Below are 18,141 nucleotides of genomic sequence, written 5' to 3' on the forward strand. Positions count from 1 at the left end.
TTCTGCTGCAGTACAGTCTGAGCCTCGCAGACTAATACCTTAAACAGGGGAAATACTTTTTCATGTACTTTTTACAGAAGTGTAGACTATGGACATAAACGAATGTATTGTTGACAAATTAAAGCCAAGGGGAGGAGGATCCTGTGGCCACAGCAACTTGACATGCTTCCAGCCTTCTCCAGGGCTGTTACAGCACACTTGTTCTACCTTTGCTACTTCAGCTCCCTCATACTAATTTCACTTTTGGAGGGGTATGCTGGGCAGAGAAAGCTGATGCTGGTCAGATAGCCACAGCTCTCGGGAAATACCGCCCTGTGCATGAAGTGTACACCACGCTTCCTACTTGTACTGTGCTTCCTCTCAGGCCACAGAGCCCCAGCCACATGATTTTTACACACAAGGGACTTTCCTGAGATCATAGGAGCTATTTGGTAACTGCCTTACTGCTTGTTGCCTCCCTGTTAGGAGGTCAGGATTTGATCCAAAACCAACAGAAGCCTGGGGACAGAATCTCATTGACTAATACTGTTTTTTAAAGCCAGACTCTATAAATAAATACACTCTTCCTGGAGCTGAAAGCTTGAATAAGCGTGATCAACTGAAATGAGCGCTTTTTCCTAAAGTCTCCACTCTGCATCCAGCAGTCTGATCAACCTTCAGTGTGAATCCTTATGCTGGGGACCTAGCAGGAACACAATTAGGCCTTACATAGTTTTCACAAAATTAAAGATATTCTGGACTTCTGACACTTTTCTAGCCCAGCCTCCTGCTCAAAGCAGGACTACCAGCAGTGCTGGACCAGGTCAGCCATGGCTTTGCCTAGCTGAGTCTAGCAAACCTTAACGTATGGAGAGTCTGCAACCCAGGAGGCCCATTCCAGTAATTCGTTACCCACTTGGCAAAACCTTTTTCTAGCACCTGACTTGAACCTCTGAAGGACAGACACCTACCTATGTCACTGGTTGTCTTCTGCCACTATGGAGAAGAATTTGGCTCTGTCTTCATAGCTGACCTTCAAGCTGTAGCCTTCTAGCAGAGCCTCCTCCAGCCTCCCTCACCTGACTAAACAAGATTGGGTCCCTCAACCTCTTCCTCTAAGTTATGTGCTCTATGGACTTATCTTGCTGCCTGGATGAGGTCGTGCCTACAGCATCCCCTCCAGTTTCTCAACACTGTCTTTGAACTGAGGGCTGTGAAGTTGTGTACGGCATTTCGGGTGCTGCATCACCGTTTCCGAGTACTTGAGGCGTAATTGCTTCTCAGACATTGCTGACTGCATTTCTAACGTATGCAATATTCCCCACTTGTGATGAGAGCACACCACTGGCTCATGATCGTCTTAACTTCCATCATAACCCCTACATCCCTTTCAGCAGGGTTACTTGTCAGCCATTTGATCCTTACTACTTCTTTGCAACCTCATGTTACCCCTATGCTTACCTATCTTGTAACCAGAATAAAACACAGCAATTTTCAGCCTGTTTCAAGATCAACTCGACTTAAAACGTTTAAAGGGATTTTGTACTTGTGCTGTTGGCTTGATTTACTACGGAGGTGGGCACAAGCTGCACAATCTGCAAGCAGCTCTACATGCTTCCATATCTGGGCTGTATCCAGTAGAGTGTTTTTCACTGTTACAGTTTTCCCTGTTGGCATTCCTCATTGTGAAAAAAAGTAACTATCCAAACTGTTTTTCTGTAATTTTTCTGTAACAGGGAACTAAGAAGCCAGAATGTGAAAACCCGGCTGCAGTCACTAAAGAGTTACAGCTTGTATATCTGACCAGGAAATTTTCAATGTTTGCAGACAGCCAATAAAAAGAGAGATCAACAAGGCAGCTGACTCACACAGGAAAACTGAGCTGTGTTTGAACGCAGTTCAAAACTGACTCCAGCTTGGTATCTGCAGTAGTTTCATTCTGTAGTTCCATAGTTTTTATGCCCGTATTTCCAGAGGTAAGTTGGTTTTGTTTCCAATTTCCTTTACTGAGAAATGTATTAATGTAGAGTTTTTCTCGTACAAAGGAAAACATCTTTGCTATTAAGTACTCTTTTTAAATTACCTTTGAAATTACAAACTTGAAATAAATGGCTTTATAGCAGTCTCGCTCCTGCCCAACTAGGGGAGGATGACAAAGTTGTCGGAAACGTTTAGTTAATAATAGAAAACCTTTCATTGCTAAGGTTACCTAAGAAATATTTAGCTTGTGGTTTGCTAGTGAGGCTTTATAAGGGTCTAGGAAAAAAAAAAATCATTCAAAAGAGCTGAACTATTGAAAAAATGGCTTTGGTACCAAACTTGTAATCTGAGAGTGAGAGAGAGATGTTGTTACCTGTAATTCCAGGGTAGTCCTGTATTCCATGTTAATGTTCCAACTGCTTTGGGAATCCGGGTAGCACCCTGGATAAAGAAAAGATTTCTCATTTTAGGGTTAAACTCTTTTCGAGATTATCAGCAAATCACTCTAATTTGAGGTGTGGAAACAGGTGTACACACTCAGACATGGGGACAATGGTGCTTGGCGTGTCATGGTTTTCCACAGAGAAAGACTGCAGTGTTTTTCAATTCATCTACTTAAATCAGGTTTTGCAAATCCAAAACAGGAGCTGATGGCTGCTTTTTTTTTTAAAAAAAATCTAATTAGCCAGTTAGTAAGAGCTTAAAAAACTGTTGCAGCTTTAATTGATTCAATTTTAAATTAAAATAGATATTTGAAGGGTTTAGATCCTGTATTAATTGTTTGATCTTCCTTGTACTATGTCTGGACTTGAGTAAATGCTTTTGGCTATTTCAATGATTATTTATTGTAGTATATAATAAATATGAGACATAATTTTCCTCCTGCTAGCCTTTTGATTACCTCCTTTTTATTTAGGATTGGTAGATCTGTGTAGTCCATCTTCACAATTTTACAAATTAGCCATTTATGTAGTTAAAGTCAACCTCATACCATGCTGGATTTATTCTTTAAGGAAACTAAGTGAAGCCCCAAAGACAGCTATTGCTTTCAAGCTACAGTAGCAAAAGTTCAACTGTGTTTTCCTGCCAGAATCAAACACTGTCAAAGATGAACTAGTAAATCAGCTGCTTGATTTTTCTTTGCATTTTGATTGCGTTCAGATGTAAAACTGAGCTTAGTAGCCCTCTGTCCCTGCATGGCACAGCTGAGATACTGACATTAACTGAAAATAAATTCATCATGAACTAGAAGCAGTTTAGCCATGAGTATAGGCTAATTAATGCTCAGGTTTTCATTTCTATTATATTCACGGAGAACGAGTGATCTGCTCAAAGTCTGACTTGCAGGCCTTCTGCATCCCACAAGCTCTTTTTTGCAAAGCCCATCTTCTAGAAGGACACAATTCAAACTCAACTGTCCTTACTGGTTACTTCAAATTTTTGGCCCTGTTATTTCAGTTCCCTCATGGGTTTCCTTTTCTAGCCCTGGTCTACTGGACCCTGAAGGGAGTATTCCAGTTTGAGTTCTTCTGATTCACTGACCACTGATCTTGTAGTAATCCTTACCAATGGTTTTATCCCGGATGTTTTCTTAGCTTGTGTGTTTTCTTCTTTCACCACTGACTTTTTATTATCTCTTGTCTAATGTAGCTTCACAGATGTAATTAAAAACGTTACTCATGCAGCAACACAACGACGCTTTGCAGAGGTTCTCTCTAATCCATGTGCGTTGCCGTGCAATGTGTCCAAGACACCCAGGTGGCCCTAGAGAGGTGCTGTAGAGAAAGAGTATTGGCCAAATCAGTGGCTGCTGTAAAGACACAACAGAGTTCTGCCAGCTTACAGCAGCAGGAAATTTGCCTTTCACCTTGCTGTTGCATTCACACGTAATGCGTTGAAGAAGATGTGCAAGAATGATGCACAACACACTGACATGAGTCACTGAATAATTGCCTTTTTTATGAGAAGAACTATATTTGTGTAGCATGTAACTGTAAGATACTAGTTTGTCGTCAGCCTAATTTCAGTATCACTTTAAAATCACACTTTATATGATAAATAATGGCCCAACATTTCTAAGTCCTCAAATGGAAATAATGAGCAATTAATTAGCACCTTGCAGCCTCAGACAGCAAGTTATGGTCCAGACACTCCTTTGCAATTAGTGTGGGTTTCCTTTACAAGGAAAGTCTGACACAGAGTGGTAAAAGGAAACCTGCTGGAATAGAGTAATAGTTACATGGCAGGTAAGGGTTGGTACAACTTCACTGTGCTGTGGTAGTAGTTACAAAAAGTAGTCCTTGACCATTTTTTTCTGCTTTTTTTTCACCTAAGCCAGTCACCAAGAAATGGCCCAATCATTGCCTGTAGTAGCCCAAGAAGATTTGGATAGCTTCACCTTGACCAGGACAGGCGCAGGCTTTGCACTCAAAGCCTTTCACGTTTCTTGGAACACTCACATCTCTGTGAAGCTGCTGACCAGCCAGGACACGACAGAGAGGTACGTGTCCAATCTGGCTATTAACCCCTGCAGCCGGGCAGGACAAACTTGCAGCCATGACACCAGCGTGGCACTCCCAGAATCATCTGATCCCTAAACTCATCTCCAGTCCCAGAAATCCTGACTAGCCAAGAAGCAGCTTGGAGGCAGCAACACTTAGAAACAAGCTCTATGTAGGTTTGGGGATTTTTACACATTTTTATGAAGATAGAGTTAATCCTGAAGTTGTTAATTATCCCTGCTATAGTAATATCTACAAACCCTGATCAGTAATACTCAGCATGCTATGGTATTACATTTTTCTGCAGATCCCTGAACAGATCTCGGTTGAATTTAGTCCAAAATGGTATGTACAGAGATGAGCGAGACGAGAGATAGGAAAAGGGAGGGTTAATGCCCAGGGTTACAGGGAACTGGGATGTGTACGTGTCCTAATTATAAACACAGCAGTAACTGATGGGTGTCAGCCTACTGACCACAAAATTCCACTGTGCAACAAAACCACAGACAGTTCTCAAAATAACCACAAGCTACTTCTGATGAAGCAGGAGGAAAGCAGCTTAAGAAGTGCACCACCCTGACTGTTTATCAAAAAAGGAGTGTCTGACTTGCATTTACAGACTAGTTACTCTTGTTAACTGAGAACGCTGCCATTCAGGTGGCTTTTGTTAAAAGTAAAATACAAAACCATCCCACTTGAATGGAGTGTTTAGTTTGTTCCATTATAAAGGCAGAGGAGGAAAAAACAGTATTTCCAATAAATATTTTTAAATTGATGATTTAAATTGTCAGTGATACTTCAAAACCTAAATGATGCCAGAATTTTCAAACAGTTGAAATTCTCCAGGGTTGGGGGTTTCTTTTGTGGCTGGTGGGAGGGATTGCTTGTTTTTAAACAATAGAAGTCCAGCAATTTTGTAATCTGAACAGAGTTATTTCTTTGGTAGCTTGTTTAAAGAAAAAAGTTTCCTCTGACTCCTGTCCACATCTTCATTAAATCAAACAAACAAATGAACTCCCAAATGATGTAGTTAAAGTTACAGAAACCACCGTTTTACTTTGCTTTAACGTGCTGTCCTGATCTGGCATCTTTTCACTCAAACTTGTTCCCTTGCCTCCCTAAAACTAAAGCTACTCTTGCTTTTCTGTCTCTACCGTTCTGATCTATTGTTTACACTAGACAGAGTTTAGGAAAGCTGGGAGAATAAACTGTGTTTTATTTGGCTGCAAAGCATTTAACTATGTGTTGATTACATGTGGAAATAAGTGTTGAAACAGGTGAGCCTGTGAATTACTTCCAGGAATTACCTCACAGGCTTGTGAATCAACACAGTAAATAGGAGAAACTGTAACTGAAGTCTCAATGTAAAAGCTGGTTGCTGGTTAGAAAAATGAGAATGAGCTCCAAATCTGTTGAAATCAACTGAATTTTGAAATAATGTAAATGAATTCTCAGCTCACAAGTACCACAGAGTAATCAGAGCTTTCAAAGCAAACATACAATTAACAAAAATTGAACCTATAGTGGAAGTTCAGTTATTGAAATGCACAACTGAACTGATAGTTCAGTGTTTCCTGTGCACTTAAGTCCTTAGGTAACAAAACTTTATTCTTCTGATGATGACCAAAGCAAAGACTGTTATTCTCTGTAAATAAACACTATTTGAATGCAGGTCTACAACTCAACTGCAGTTGAACTTGAATCAAATTTATCAGCGTCACTAGACTTGTACCAGTTACATCAAATCTGAATTTGGCTGCACTCTTATATCACACTATGACATGCTATATTATATATGATTTATATAACATAGTTCCATTGGATAAACATGGAAGATAATAATTTTCTTGTAAATGTGGATCTTGTTAATAGCAAAAGGATACAATTCGAGTTCTTGGGAACAGTAAGGGGAAAAAATTATTTTTCTTAATCTAGCATTTTGTATAATTCAGCTTTCTCTTGCCATTGCACTTCAGTTCTGCTTTAAGCTGTGATCTTATGTTCCCATTACAGCATCCAAAGGTCTTTCACATTATATTAGAAAAATACACTACACAGGGGATTGCTTCATTTTCTTAGAATTGTTGTTCAACCATATGGTTATCTCTCATTTCCATACCCTACACTGGAATTCCCTTCAGTCTACCCTGCCTCTAACCCTTTTTGGTTTTTTACAGGGAATGGAAGTTGCTACTTCAGGATCTAGCAACTCTCAGGTGCTCTGAGTCTGAACGTCTCCTGCCTTCTCTTGGCATTTACCAGTACAATGGACTTGTGGGGATAGTGACTGAATGGATGAACAATGGATCTCTGCACTCGCTCATCCATGAGGTACATAAAGGAAGTCACCTTTTATGTGACAAAATTAATTACAAGGTCAGCCGACAGAGAACAATCAGTTTGTAAGTTACAGACGGTAGTCACAGTCAATCTGTTCTTTAACTTCTGTATTTTACTTCTGCTTATTGTCAGATTAAGATGTGAATAGTAACAATTCCATGCTACCAAAACCTGTATTTTGTGCTACTTAGCGTCAGCTGTACCCAGAACTTCCGTTTCCCCTGCTCATAAGGATCCTGTCAGATGTGGCTGAAGGGCTGCATCACCTTCACAGCCTCGGACCTGCTTTCTGCCACTGCGGCCTGAAACCTTCCAATGTGCTTTTGGATACACACTACAGAGCCAAGGTAGAGCCAGCCTGTTAATGTAAAATCCAGGGATTGTCCTATTGTTGCATATATTTATCCTAATAATCAACATTTTAAACGAAGACTTGAGGTATTATTACTGAAAGTTACTTTTTTCTCCCATCTCTGTAGATATCAGATTATGGTCTAAACAACTGGAGGAAACAGCACCTGAGGTCAGAGCTACAAAACTGCAACCGGAGGAACTGGCGGGATTTGGTGTATCTCCCTCCTGAAATACTTGAAGGAGGCCTTCCTTCCCAGGAAGGTGATATTTACAGGTGAATGGGATTTCTAAGGGCAGGTCATACCTAGTGCTTGCAACATTTTGCAGTGGTGCTGAAATATTTATTTTCAAAGGCACTAGGACATAAATGCCAGGTCTACATAATGCAGTAGGATAGTATTCCACATGAGGCCAATTACAGCAGTGAATTAAATTTGAAATTCCTCATATTTGGTGAATAACACATCAAGGTTAAGAACTGCTCTCAAAGTTTGTCATATAGATATTTATATAATGGACCTAAATGTTTAAAAAGTGTAACATAGCTGCCAAAACTTTCACGTACATTTAGAAACCTAATAACTACTTCATATCCTTTCTAAGCACGAACTGTTGTTGGCTTTAGTTTCAGGAAAAACTGTTTACCTGGGCCTCTGCTGGAATAACTTACTGAGCCACTCAAGCATTCACATTTTTTATTAAAGTGATTTATACAAAGGAGGAAGATCACCTACCGCCACATGTCCCTTCTGGATATGCTATATGCTTGGTGGTTGCCTCAATAAATGAGACAATCTCAAATTGCAACTCTTGTCTGTATGGACATACATCTTTACAACTGACATGCAGAGACTGTGGACTAACATTATAAATAATTTTCAAGCATGACCACTCTTCTGCTTTCAGAGCTTTTATGAAAGCAACGAATTTAAACTCCTGATTTATTTTCACAGGGGCAGGCACTGAGATGAGTCAAATAATGCATACACTTGAGGAGATCTATAAATGATATGACTAATCTGATGTTGCTCGTAAACTCAAGATTTCTGCACAGGAAGAGTGGAGGCTTACGTTCAGATAGCATAATTCATTTTCCAGCATGTCATTCTTACAGAATTTTAGATGCTCAGATGTGACAGGTGCCTGTCTAGACAGTGGTGCAACAGAGAAAACAATAGTATCTGTCAAATATGAAATATTAAGTACGCATCAGTTACATCAACGTCCACATTACATTAATACTTTCCCATAGGTTATGTAAGTAAAGGCATTTTCAGCTTTTATATGGAAATAAGGCAGAAGAGGGGCTTCTTTTAAACACTGTAATTCAGCACTACAGCAAGATGTATGAGTAAGCAGATTCGTTTATCCTAGAACTGCTGCTTTCCCCTTTGACTGCTTTGCTTCTGACTCACCCGTAACCTGCTTTCTCTCTTCCAGCAGCCTCCTCGCTTCTGCTTCGGCTTTTGCAGATTGAGCTTTTCATCAAACAACTGCATTTTATACCATCCAAGTTGTGGGTTATATCTGTAGATCTATGCTATCACTGGAATAATTCCTTGGATGTTAGAAAAGGAAAAAGGTATTTGCAGCCCCATCAAAAATTGCTGAAGAAAATAGATGTGCCAGTGGTTCAGAACCAAGTTTTTGGTAGGTTAGCTGATTGCTTCTTAGTACCTGTTTGAAAGTTCATCTCTTGCAGTTGCTATCTAAATTACTTGAAAACAAAACAAAAATTATAAAAGAGAACAGAAGGTTCTGAAATTCACAAAAGCAAATGGAAGTAAGGTGGTAATTTGAAATGTAATTAAAACTGATCCTATGTTTAAAAAATTAATTCTGATTTACCATTTTATATAAACAGCTCAGGTAAAAAATGGAAGTTAATAATGCAAGAAAAAGGATCTCATCAAATTAGGGCGGACTTTTGCTCTTGGAAATGAGAACAGAGATACTGATTGCAAATTAATGACTGGTGGGTTTTGGGGGGGGGTTGTCTGGGTTTTTTCCAGTTTTGGAATACTGTGTTGGGAGACCCTAAGCAGACGGAAACCTTTTGAAGGTATTTATCTCTCTTGTTCATGTCAGACTTCGAGTTGCCCTCATCTTTTCCACACATTTCCTTATTGCGGGGAAATTATAATACAAACAGCGCTGCCTTTTCAGACGTCTCTTTGCCTTCTATTACTGTTACAGCACAAAGCTCCACATTACAGGAGTGTTTCCAAAGAAGCCGATCTTTCTGAAGAGGAAAGGCATAGCTTCTCACCCAGCTTGTATCATCTCCCTGTGCTTGCTGAAGAACTCTGTTACTACAGAGTTGGGCTTTCTGCTTACCTCAGTGAGAAAGAATGCCATTTTAAAATCAGGGAATGTTTTAGTGACAGGCTGCATGAGCAAAATGCTCATTTTTTAAAGTTGCCTTGAGTTTCAAATCCCAATCAAGTAATGCAAGTTCATGCTGAATTCTCTTTAATAAGCAGGGTATCTTATTTTTTAAAATGAAAGCGTGAGCAATTTTGAAGAACTTAGTTTGCAAAGTATTGTAGAATCATTGTAGGAATGATCCCTGTTGACAGAGGTGGGCATCAATGAAAGACTTCTCTACTACGGGCTCTATTCAGCATGGCAAAACTGACTGAAGGACTCCTGTATTTTACGGGCCTTTTAGAAATTTTACAGACCTCTCAGAAATACTGCATAGAATAGTATCTTACCGTTCATACAACTTAGGGCTGCCATCTCGTGGCTGCCCAAAGTAGATTCTTTTTTTGTACAATAGAAGTTACATTCTTGTAGTGCAGGTGTAAGGCTTTACATAAAACCACGTGCTTAGAATATAACCACAACAATTACAGGTATTCCTGAGGTATCTGTGCATGTAGTTTACAATATTTACATACCCATTTCTGACATTATTTGAACAGAGTCCTTTATCCTGAAATGTCCTGTCGCAGAAAGCAGCTACAGCTATTGCTAAAGGCTAGCATATCTGTTTACAAGAGTGTTAATCTATTTTTGCTTTTAAAAAAGCAGTCTTTGTTTTAAAATACACAAAATAACTTATTCTGGTTATCATTTTAAGAGAGTTCTGAAGTCATTAGTATTTTTTTCCAGTGACATTTTCCTATAAATTGCAGGTCAAACAACCCTGCTGGAAGTTTTGACGGTAATCTGCAGCAGTTTGCGGCCTGGCCTTTCAGAAAAGTTCATACCAAGCCATTTGCCTGAGAGGAATAGACTGTTGCGCCTTATTGCTCTGTGCTGGCATCATGAACCAGATTATAGACCACGTACTGCAGGTAACCCTCAGGATTTGCTTTCTTGCCAAGATGTGTAATGGAGATAGTCTTGCTGGGAAGATCGCTCTAGTAAATCAGTGACAGCTGAAGTGGAATTAGTCCACAGATCATCAGACATCAAACTGTAGATGGTTTTTCTAACGGAAGTTTCCTACCAGAAACAGCTAACTTACCTCCAAAATTGTGTTTAGTATAGAGTAAAAATAAGTACAAACAAAGGAAAAGGTATTATCAGCTATACACACTCGTGTGACAAACTTCAATCTCCCTACAGCTTTTCTTGATTCCAATGCATAACCTGTTCCCAATGAAGTGGGTCATCTTTTATTAGTTATTACTTTAGTGGAATTGCTATGTTTATCATCTGTTTCTAAAAAGACAGCCAAGAAATACTAAAATTGTGATTTTTGAGGACTTTTGAGCAAATTTTCAAAGCTGAAGCGCTGAGGAAGCAATGCGTGTATAGCTCTATTGTGATAGACTTATATAGTCACGTGTAAGCCTTTTGCAAGTAAGTTCGCTCCAGCTGTATGAACATGTAAGAAAATGTGATTTTAATGTTACTGTAACCATTATTTAAAAGCAGTTCAAAAAGAAAACCAAGAGGAGGTATGAGGTGGAAGTTGTATTAAACTGATTTAACGTACTTCATCCAGCTACTCAACATAACAGTAATGTTAGTTGCAATATGCTGATGCCTAAATATATATAGGCAATGTGGTACTTAAAATGCTTTATTACCCCTGCAGGATGTGTAGACCTTCTAAATGGAATTTTGACTAGTATAAATAAGGAGGCAATTTCCACTGCAATCTACAATCTGATGGATGCAAAGGTTAGTGCAAAACTACGATGACAATACTTGATTCTTTCAACTGCAGTCTTTGTGGTTCAAACTCAGGGAAGGCTGTGTCTGCACTGTTTATTGGACATGCCAGAGAGCTGGAGAGTCCTCTTTGGCATTTCAGGTTCATGCAGGAATTGCAGAAATTAGATATCATGAGGTTCTCTTAAAAACTATGTCAATTGCTACCTGCAATTACAGAAACATGATAGCTCGTTTTTGGCCTCTAACTATAGCCAGACTGGTAAGCACGTGAGTGAGAACAAATATCAGCCACAAGTAGATCAGATTAGGGCTAGAACCAAGGACAATTTTTGTTGTATGTACCAGTTAGAAGACATTTAGTCCAAAACCTGGACAGTGTTTATACCTGTAGTATCAGCAAGATACTAGCAAGACACAGCTTGTGTTCTCTGACACCACAGGAATGGATGGGGAACTGCCAGCAACTGAGGGATACAGCTAACTCCATATATGTCTACACTGCTGTGGGAAACCTGGCACAAATCCGACTGCCACAAATACAGCTCTGTCCTATCTAGTTCACTTAGAGAGTCATAGTGGGCAAACCAGAGACACATGCTTCAGCCCTTGAACAAGTATTCTGACTCCATCTGGATTTACAAGCTATGCTGGGTTGTCTGTTTCATTGCCGTGCTTATGCAAGTTGTTTACATTAATGCACGCTACATTATTTCTACATGTTGCAATCAGATTTTATAGAGGAGACTTGATTAAAAAATATTTTAATAGGTGGTACTGTTATAGTCCAAGTCATTTTTATGACTGTTGAAGTTTGTTTAGGATTGTACTGCTAAATATTCCAAAATCCAACACTTCCATCCCCCTTGAGCAAGGTTTCATTTTTCTATTTGCTAAATTACAGAACACTATTTATTGTTCAAACAACTAAACTGGTATGTCCAAAATAACTGAAGATGCTACTGGAGATTGTTGAAAATGGACTGATTCTTAAGTGTTGGAGAATATAGACTAAAAATAGTTTAACAAATCTGCCACAGATATACAAAATGGAAAAAAACTTACAAGTATTGACAGATCTTTACTGCAGACAGTTCGGCATACTAAACACAGGACGGACCTGCTGTTTGGATACTTAAAGGAAAACATGTTACAGCTTGCCCAGTCCCTCTCTCTCTCTATGGATAGTACTATTTTCACCTTTCCCTGCATGATTCAAAACTAGGTTTAAAAATAAATTTAAAACAGCATAAACAGTAACAAGGTAGAGTTGTGTCAGATTCTATGCCCACCTACACGTGGTGAAAAGCAAAACTGCTTTGTGCAATTCAGTGCTACTATGTATCAGCGTACCTTAGTATAAATTGTTAGCGTCCACATAAATTCCTGCTCCTGACAACTGCGAATTGAACGAACCACACGCGTACTTACTGTGCCACTTTTTTTTTTTCAGGAGACAGCACTTAATGCATGCAAAGGTTCACAAACATACATGTTGCAGATGGGCATATGCAACTCAGAAGTAAGTACCTGACACGAGAGCCTTACAAGAGTGTTTCATAAGCTGCTTGTTTCTCGTGCCAGCCCTGATAAGGTATAATAGAAACATCATGGGACAAAATGTCCCTAACCAGGATAACTCCAAACAGTTAAGCAACAAAACCCACTGTTTTATCTTCTTCCAAGCACTTGACGTGCTCTTGAAAACACAACCTCCTCCACTTCCAAGTTGCTTTGAACCTCTTCTTCTTGAAGAGATCCTAATGAAATTGCAAAAAAATCTAACCTGGAAGAGACATCCTAGGCTGAAGGCCAGCATTTTCAAGTAGTTTTCTTAGAACAATCACTTCGAACATGAGAGATAACTGTATTCTGAAGTTATCACAAAGTGATTTGGGCGCTCATGGCAGGGCTGCCAATACTGAAAGGTAACAGAGACAGAACTGAAGCTCACGTGCCCGGATCGGACCTAGCTTTAAACTGCTCCGGTGCTAGTGCCTCCATGGCTGCTGGCAGCCCGGCTGCAGAAGCAGGGCAGGACTGCAGTAACCTTAGCAGTGAGCCTGTGGCTCTGTGCTGCCACGGTGACCTGAGGTAACCAGCTAAAGCTGAGTTAAGTGAGGCTGTAGGCTCAACAGCTGCGTACTCACCCCGCCCTGCACTGAGATACTGCTGCCTTATATTCCAAGAAAAAACTGCTCAGATAAAAAATTTGGAAGAAAAGTTTCCAAGAACATAATTCTGCTCTGTTTTGATCTTTTTCAGGTCATCTGTCCACAAAAGCCCAACCACTCAATCAGCAAGAAAATTCCTTTTGCAGTGCCAAGCTTGTCAGCTACTCTACTCAACAGCAGCGAGAATAATGCCGGAAGAGAAAATATTCTTGAGGCGGGTCTGTCGAATACTGTCCCACAGAACCCAACAATAATGAAAGGTCTCTACCTTGAAACATATTCAGCTCCAGCTATTCTGAGAAAAGGATAAATATTATCAGTTGTTCCATATGCAAATGTTATTTTCCATGTAAAATTGTCCCTTCCCAGAGCACAGCTGTGCTCTCTACTGGTATCAACTGAAGCATGAGTTCACTGCAGAAAACCAGAGATGTCACAATACCTCTTGATCACATGCATAGATCAAAGAGCCTTCTTTGCTATATTTTTTTAGAACAGTAACCTGTAATGTATAGCTGCCTTTTCCTCACACATTAATTATGGCCTGTTTATTTTGACCGAACAAGTCCCTGCTGGGGAACAAGTTCCACACTGCCTTGCCCCACCAGGAATAACTGCTTTTTTTTGAAATTTGCTAATAAGGACAGGAGATATGTTTTGCAAAGACTGTTAATAGAAACATGTGAATCATTCCTGGTAATTGGGATTGCTATATAAGTAACTTCCTTTGCCTTTCCAATGTGGATTTGTCCTATCAAAGTGCTTAAATTTGTGTCGACGAGATACATTTCCCTAAAAGCTTCTTCTGTACTCATATCTTTGGATTTATCAAAGTGCTTAAATTTGTGTCAAGATGAGATACATTTCCTTAAAAGCTTCTTCTGTACTCATATCTTTGGATACCAAAGTTGAGCCAATTCGTTCACTTATAGCAACATCTACATTTCCACGCATTTTAGTTCTGATCAATAGCCATCAGACTTACAGACAGAACAGAATGTTCTTCAGAAACATATTCCTGCAGACAGTTTGAAAAAGTCAGATGTGTGTAGTAACATATGCTAAAATTTTCCTCGGAATAATGGTGTATTAACAAGGGCTCGAAGAAGAGCTAGTAATAACTAAGTGCTCTCAAGTTAGTCTTCAGTTCAGTTCCAGTCTTCTGCAGTGGCTGACATATGTATACTGTCCTGTTGTTCAATTCAAGGGTCTCATCTCACTCATCTTAAACTTCTAGATCACCTAGGCTCTGAGAGGAGAAAATCAAACTCCTTTTGCACGATTCCTTTACCTGATCCAACTGCAGGCAGAGAAAGCAGTCAGCATAACGATGCACTGCCAGCTCTCAAGCACAGACCACAGCCTACGCCTCTTGAACAAGCAGTGACAGGTAAGACACCATTTCCAGACTGAGGTGGCAATATTCTCCTTGGCCAGATCTCAGTCACTGAATTGTTTAAAGTTTTGGAGGACACAGATATCTCTACATTTTCTGCATATTTTCAAGTATTTAGTACAATAACTTCTCCAAACTAGGTTATTGATTTTCTCTTGGCATAAGGTATTTACTGTACCCTAAAACCACCTGTGTCAGTACAAAGTATTCTAACCAGTTTGTGAAAAAAAGACAGAACCCAAACAGTTTCATTTTTGTTACTAGTTTGGCTTTGACATATATTCAAGGACCCAGTTTCACGCTACGTATTTCAAACAGTCTTCCTACCCTGAACTCCCTGTTACCTGTTCTTCCACTCTTTCTACAGGACAGTTTTTTTATCACAGATGTCAAGCCAAGCCCCTTTGCATAAACTTTGATACAGATGCTAGATGAATAGCACAAGCCCTGTAAACCTCCTCCCCTTACACAATCTGAGTCTTAATAATCTTTAGAAACACTTGTTTTCTGTAATCTGATCTGCATGAGCTTCAAACAAAGGATGAAAATACAAAGAAGAAAGAATGTAAATAAACTAATGTAAATAAACTATAATAAACTAGAATGTAAATAAACTAATTCCTCCTCCTCCTTTCTTCTACTGAGTTTATATTTCTGACCTTGATGCTATGACTTGCTAACAACTTCTGGAAAAGAGCACTTAGTTTATCTCATTTTGTTTCCTTTTTGCTCCAGACTCTTGCTGCAAAGGAAACTGCTGTCAAATACTTGCCTGCCGGAGACAGACCATACTGAGCTGCATGACAGAAGGACGCCTCAACCATATCCTTGATGTCCTTCGGTCACAGAAAACGTTGTCCCGAATGGACTATGAAACAATTACCTCTTACCCCACGGTGACTGCGCGTGCTCGGGCATTGCTGGACACTTGCCTTTGCCTTGGAGAGGCAGCAGCACAGGTGGTAGTGACTGTACTTTCAGCGACCAGATGTAGTCCTCTGGGACAAGGCAGCCATTGCCCAGACTGTCCTTCTACGGTAAAGAGGCTCTTGTGACATCTGCAGGGGTTTGTTTGTTGGGGTTTTTTGCAGTCTGTTACATGCATCAGAACAATGGTAATTTGGAATGGCAATGATTCATGTTAATTCCTCATAATCCAATGATTGAAGTCAATCCTTCCTACAGTCCATGATTTTAGTCCTTTAGAGGAGAAACCTAGCTGGATTAAAAGGTCAAGTTAACCACTGCCTGCAGAAACTACCAATACTGGTATAACAAATTTTAATTTGGACCTCAGAGATGGGAGGAGTGCAATGTGTGCCAGAGCAAACACAGCTCAAGCCAGATGACATCTTATTTCCTTGATTTTTTTAGAATGAAGGAAAATGGATCACGACTTTTTGGTCAAGCTACGGAAAAATGGCTGTTACTAAATCCTTCCAAATAAGGATAGCAAACAACAGGTACTGGGGGAGGAGAAAGAAGTTACTGCCATTCCCTGAGCTCATATCTGAGCCAGCTGTTAGAGTGAAAGGCTTAAGAGAGTCAAGAAGCATTTCTTCAACAGGGCCTTAAGTAAAAGTGCATATAAATTATATTATTTTCATTCACAAATAGTCATATGCTCTGAAAATGAGGCACTGATAGCAGCACTTTGGAGAGGTGGAGCTTCAGTATTTGCTAAATGGAAAAAAGTTAATACCTTACATCCATGCAGCAGTTCAAATGTAGAATTAAACCACAAAGAAGAGGTATCAGGCTGATCATTTTGACATGGTGGTTCTGCTGAACTAAAAAGGAAAGTAGTAAGATTAATTTAGTTGTAATAAAATGAGGTTATATAAGATTCTGGTTTTTTGAAGGCACAGTGAGACTCCTTCAAGCTTTATGGTATTGGATTAACAGGAGAACTTGTGATACAATCTACAAATATTTTAAATCCAAAACCATGGTACTTTATTTCCCTATATTGCATTTGTTCTACCTGCAGTATCAAACTGCTTAATGAATTCAGTAATTTGGCTGACTGCAATTTTAAATACAGTGATGATGTGTTTTCTAGACATGTTTAAGAGATAAGAAATTTGATACTTCACATACTACAGTGCTGCTGAAACTTTTTTGAAGCGTAAACCCATTAAACTTTAAGACTGCCTTCAAACAGTGTGTTGTTACAATTACAAGCAATGTATTGACAATAGTGTTGCCTGTTGAAGTTACTAAACTTCTTCGCTGTTTAATTTTTTTCAATCTACACTTTAAATGGGAACTTTCAATAGTCTGCTGAAAAGGATGTCTTGCTTGTGAGAAAAAGAGCTGCTGTCATGGTGATTTGCCTGTTTAGAAGACATAAAATAATCAGAGTAAAAGAGATAATCATTCACCCATGGGAAATATTTACAGACTTTTGAGAAAGAAACTGGCAATATTGTTGAAACTTAATTATCAGCTTTTAAAAATAATTCCATTCACTTGTTCTGCTGGACACTTTATGATTCTGTGAAAGATGTGCCAGCTGGCAGGCTATGCTGATTTTTCTATCATTATGTTTTTGACATAGAAACAGTTTTGGCTCCTTTCTTGAAACAGCTGCCTACTTGAGAATATAGTTTGATGCCAGACCTAAGCCCAGTCTGAACTGTTAATTGCAGAACTGGCATCAAACCAGTGGGAGCACGTGTTAGCTGTTTATCCAGACATTTTTGTTTTCCTCAGGTTTAGTTTTCTAATTGGAGTTAGATCTATTATTATCATGCTTACCTAAATGTTATAAAAGGTAACCCAAGACGTTTATAATCTATTACAAAACAAAGGCAAACTTTTTACTTTATGTTCAAAAGAGCCTAAATAGAATTATTTAAATCTTATTTAATAATAAAATCTATTTGCAATCAGATTTTTGCCACTTTGCTCAACTGAAATTAATGCAGGAGTTTGGGAGTTCTTTGTATTGATACTTTGGCTAGAAGCATTGTGATAACTAGCTAAGCTACTGCCAAAGCCTTGCTATAAGCTGAGGTAGTGAAATGCATAAACCTCCTAATTCTCCCTTCTGTAGTATAAACATTTAAATTTGGGGGTTTGTTGATAGTTGCAGCTGTTGGGAGTCCAAGTGTGGTGGTTTTGAAGGGATGCTACTAATTTATTGAAATGAAACTGCTGTTGACACAAAACTAGAATACAGAGACCTGAAACTAGCATAATTTCATTTTGTTTTGCCAGAAATACACACTCTTACACGGCCTATAGCGTGTTGGCTGTGTAATAAAGACTCTAATGTAATGTGTTG

At 39.2% G+C, this 18,141-nt stretch overlaps 1 protein-coding gene across 1 annotated transcript; it reads left to right on the top strand.

Moving 5' to 3' along the window:
* Nucleotides 1-4,307: 4,307 nt before the first annotated feature.
* Nucleotides 4,308-15,907, top strand: LOC104279135 (receptor-interacting serine/threonine-protein kinase 2-like). Its single transcript, XM_009876322.1, has 11 exons — nucleotides 4,308-4,459; nucleotides 6,638-6,791; nucleotides 6,992-7,147; nucleotides 7,280-7,428; nucleotides 9,167-9,216; nucleotides 10,295-10,456; nucleotides 11,206-11,291; nucleotides 12,736-12,804; nucleotides 13,548-13,716; nucleotides 14,694-14,846; nucleotides 15,588-15,907. Exons 1-11 carry the CDS (start codon nucleotides 4,308-4,310, stop codon nucleotides 15,905-15,907), a joined length of 1,620 nt encoding a protein of 539 aa, XP_009874624.1.
* Nucleotides 15,908-18,141: the final 2,234 nt, after the last annotated feature.

This window comes from Apaloderma vittatum, unplaced genomic scaffold, assembly GCF_000703405.1.
Source record: "Apaloderma vittatum isolate BGI_N311 unplaced genomic scaffold, ASM70340v1 scaffold7119, whole genome shotgun sequence".
Taxonomy (NCBI): domain Eukaryota; kingdom Metazoa; phylum Chordata; class Aves; order Trogoniformes; family Trogonidae; genus Apaloderma; species Apaloderma vittatum.

What these genes read in the sequence shown, in the direction of transcription:
- LOC104279135 (XM_009876322.1), top strand. Translation starts at nt 4,308, where the DNA reads ATGGCCCAATCATTGCCTGTAGTAGCCCAAGAAGATTTGGATAGCTTC. An exon ending in AGCCAGGACACGACAGAGAG is followed by an intron (nt 4,460 to 6,637) that starts GTACGTGTCCAA and finishes GGTTTTTTACAG; the next exon opens with GGAATGGAAGTTGCTACTTC. An exon ending in TGGGCATATGCAACTCAGAA is followed by an intron (nt 12,805 to 13,547) that starts GTAAGTACCTGA and finishes GATCTTTTTCAG; the next exon opens with GTCATCTGTCCACAAAAGCC.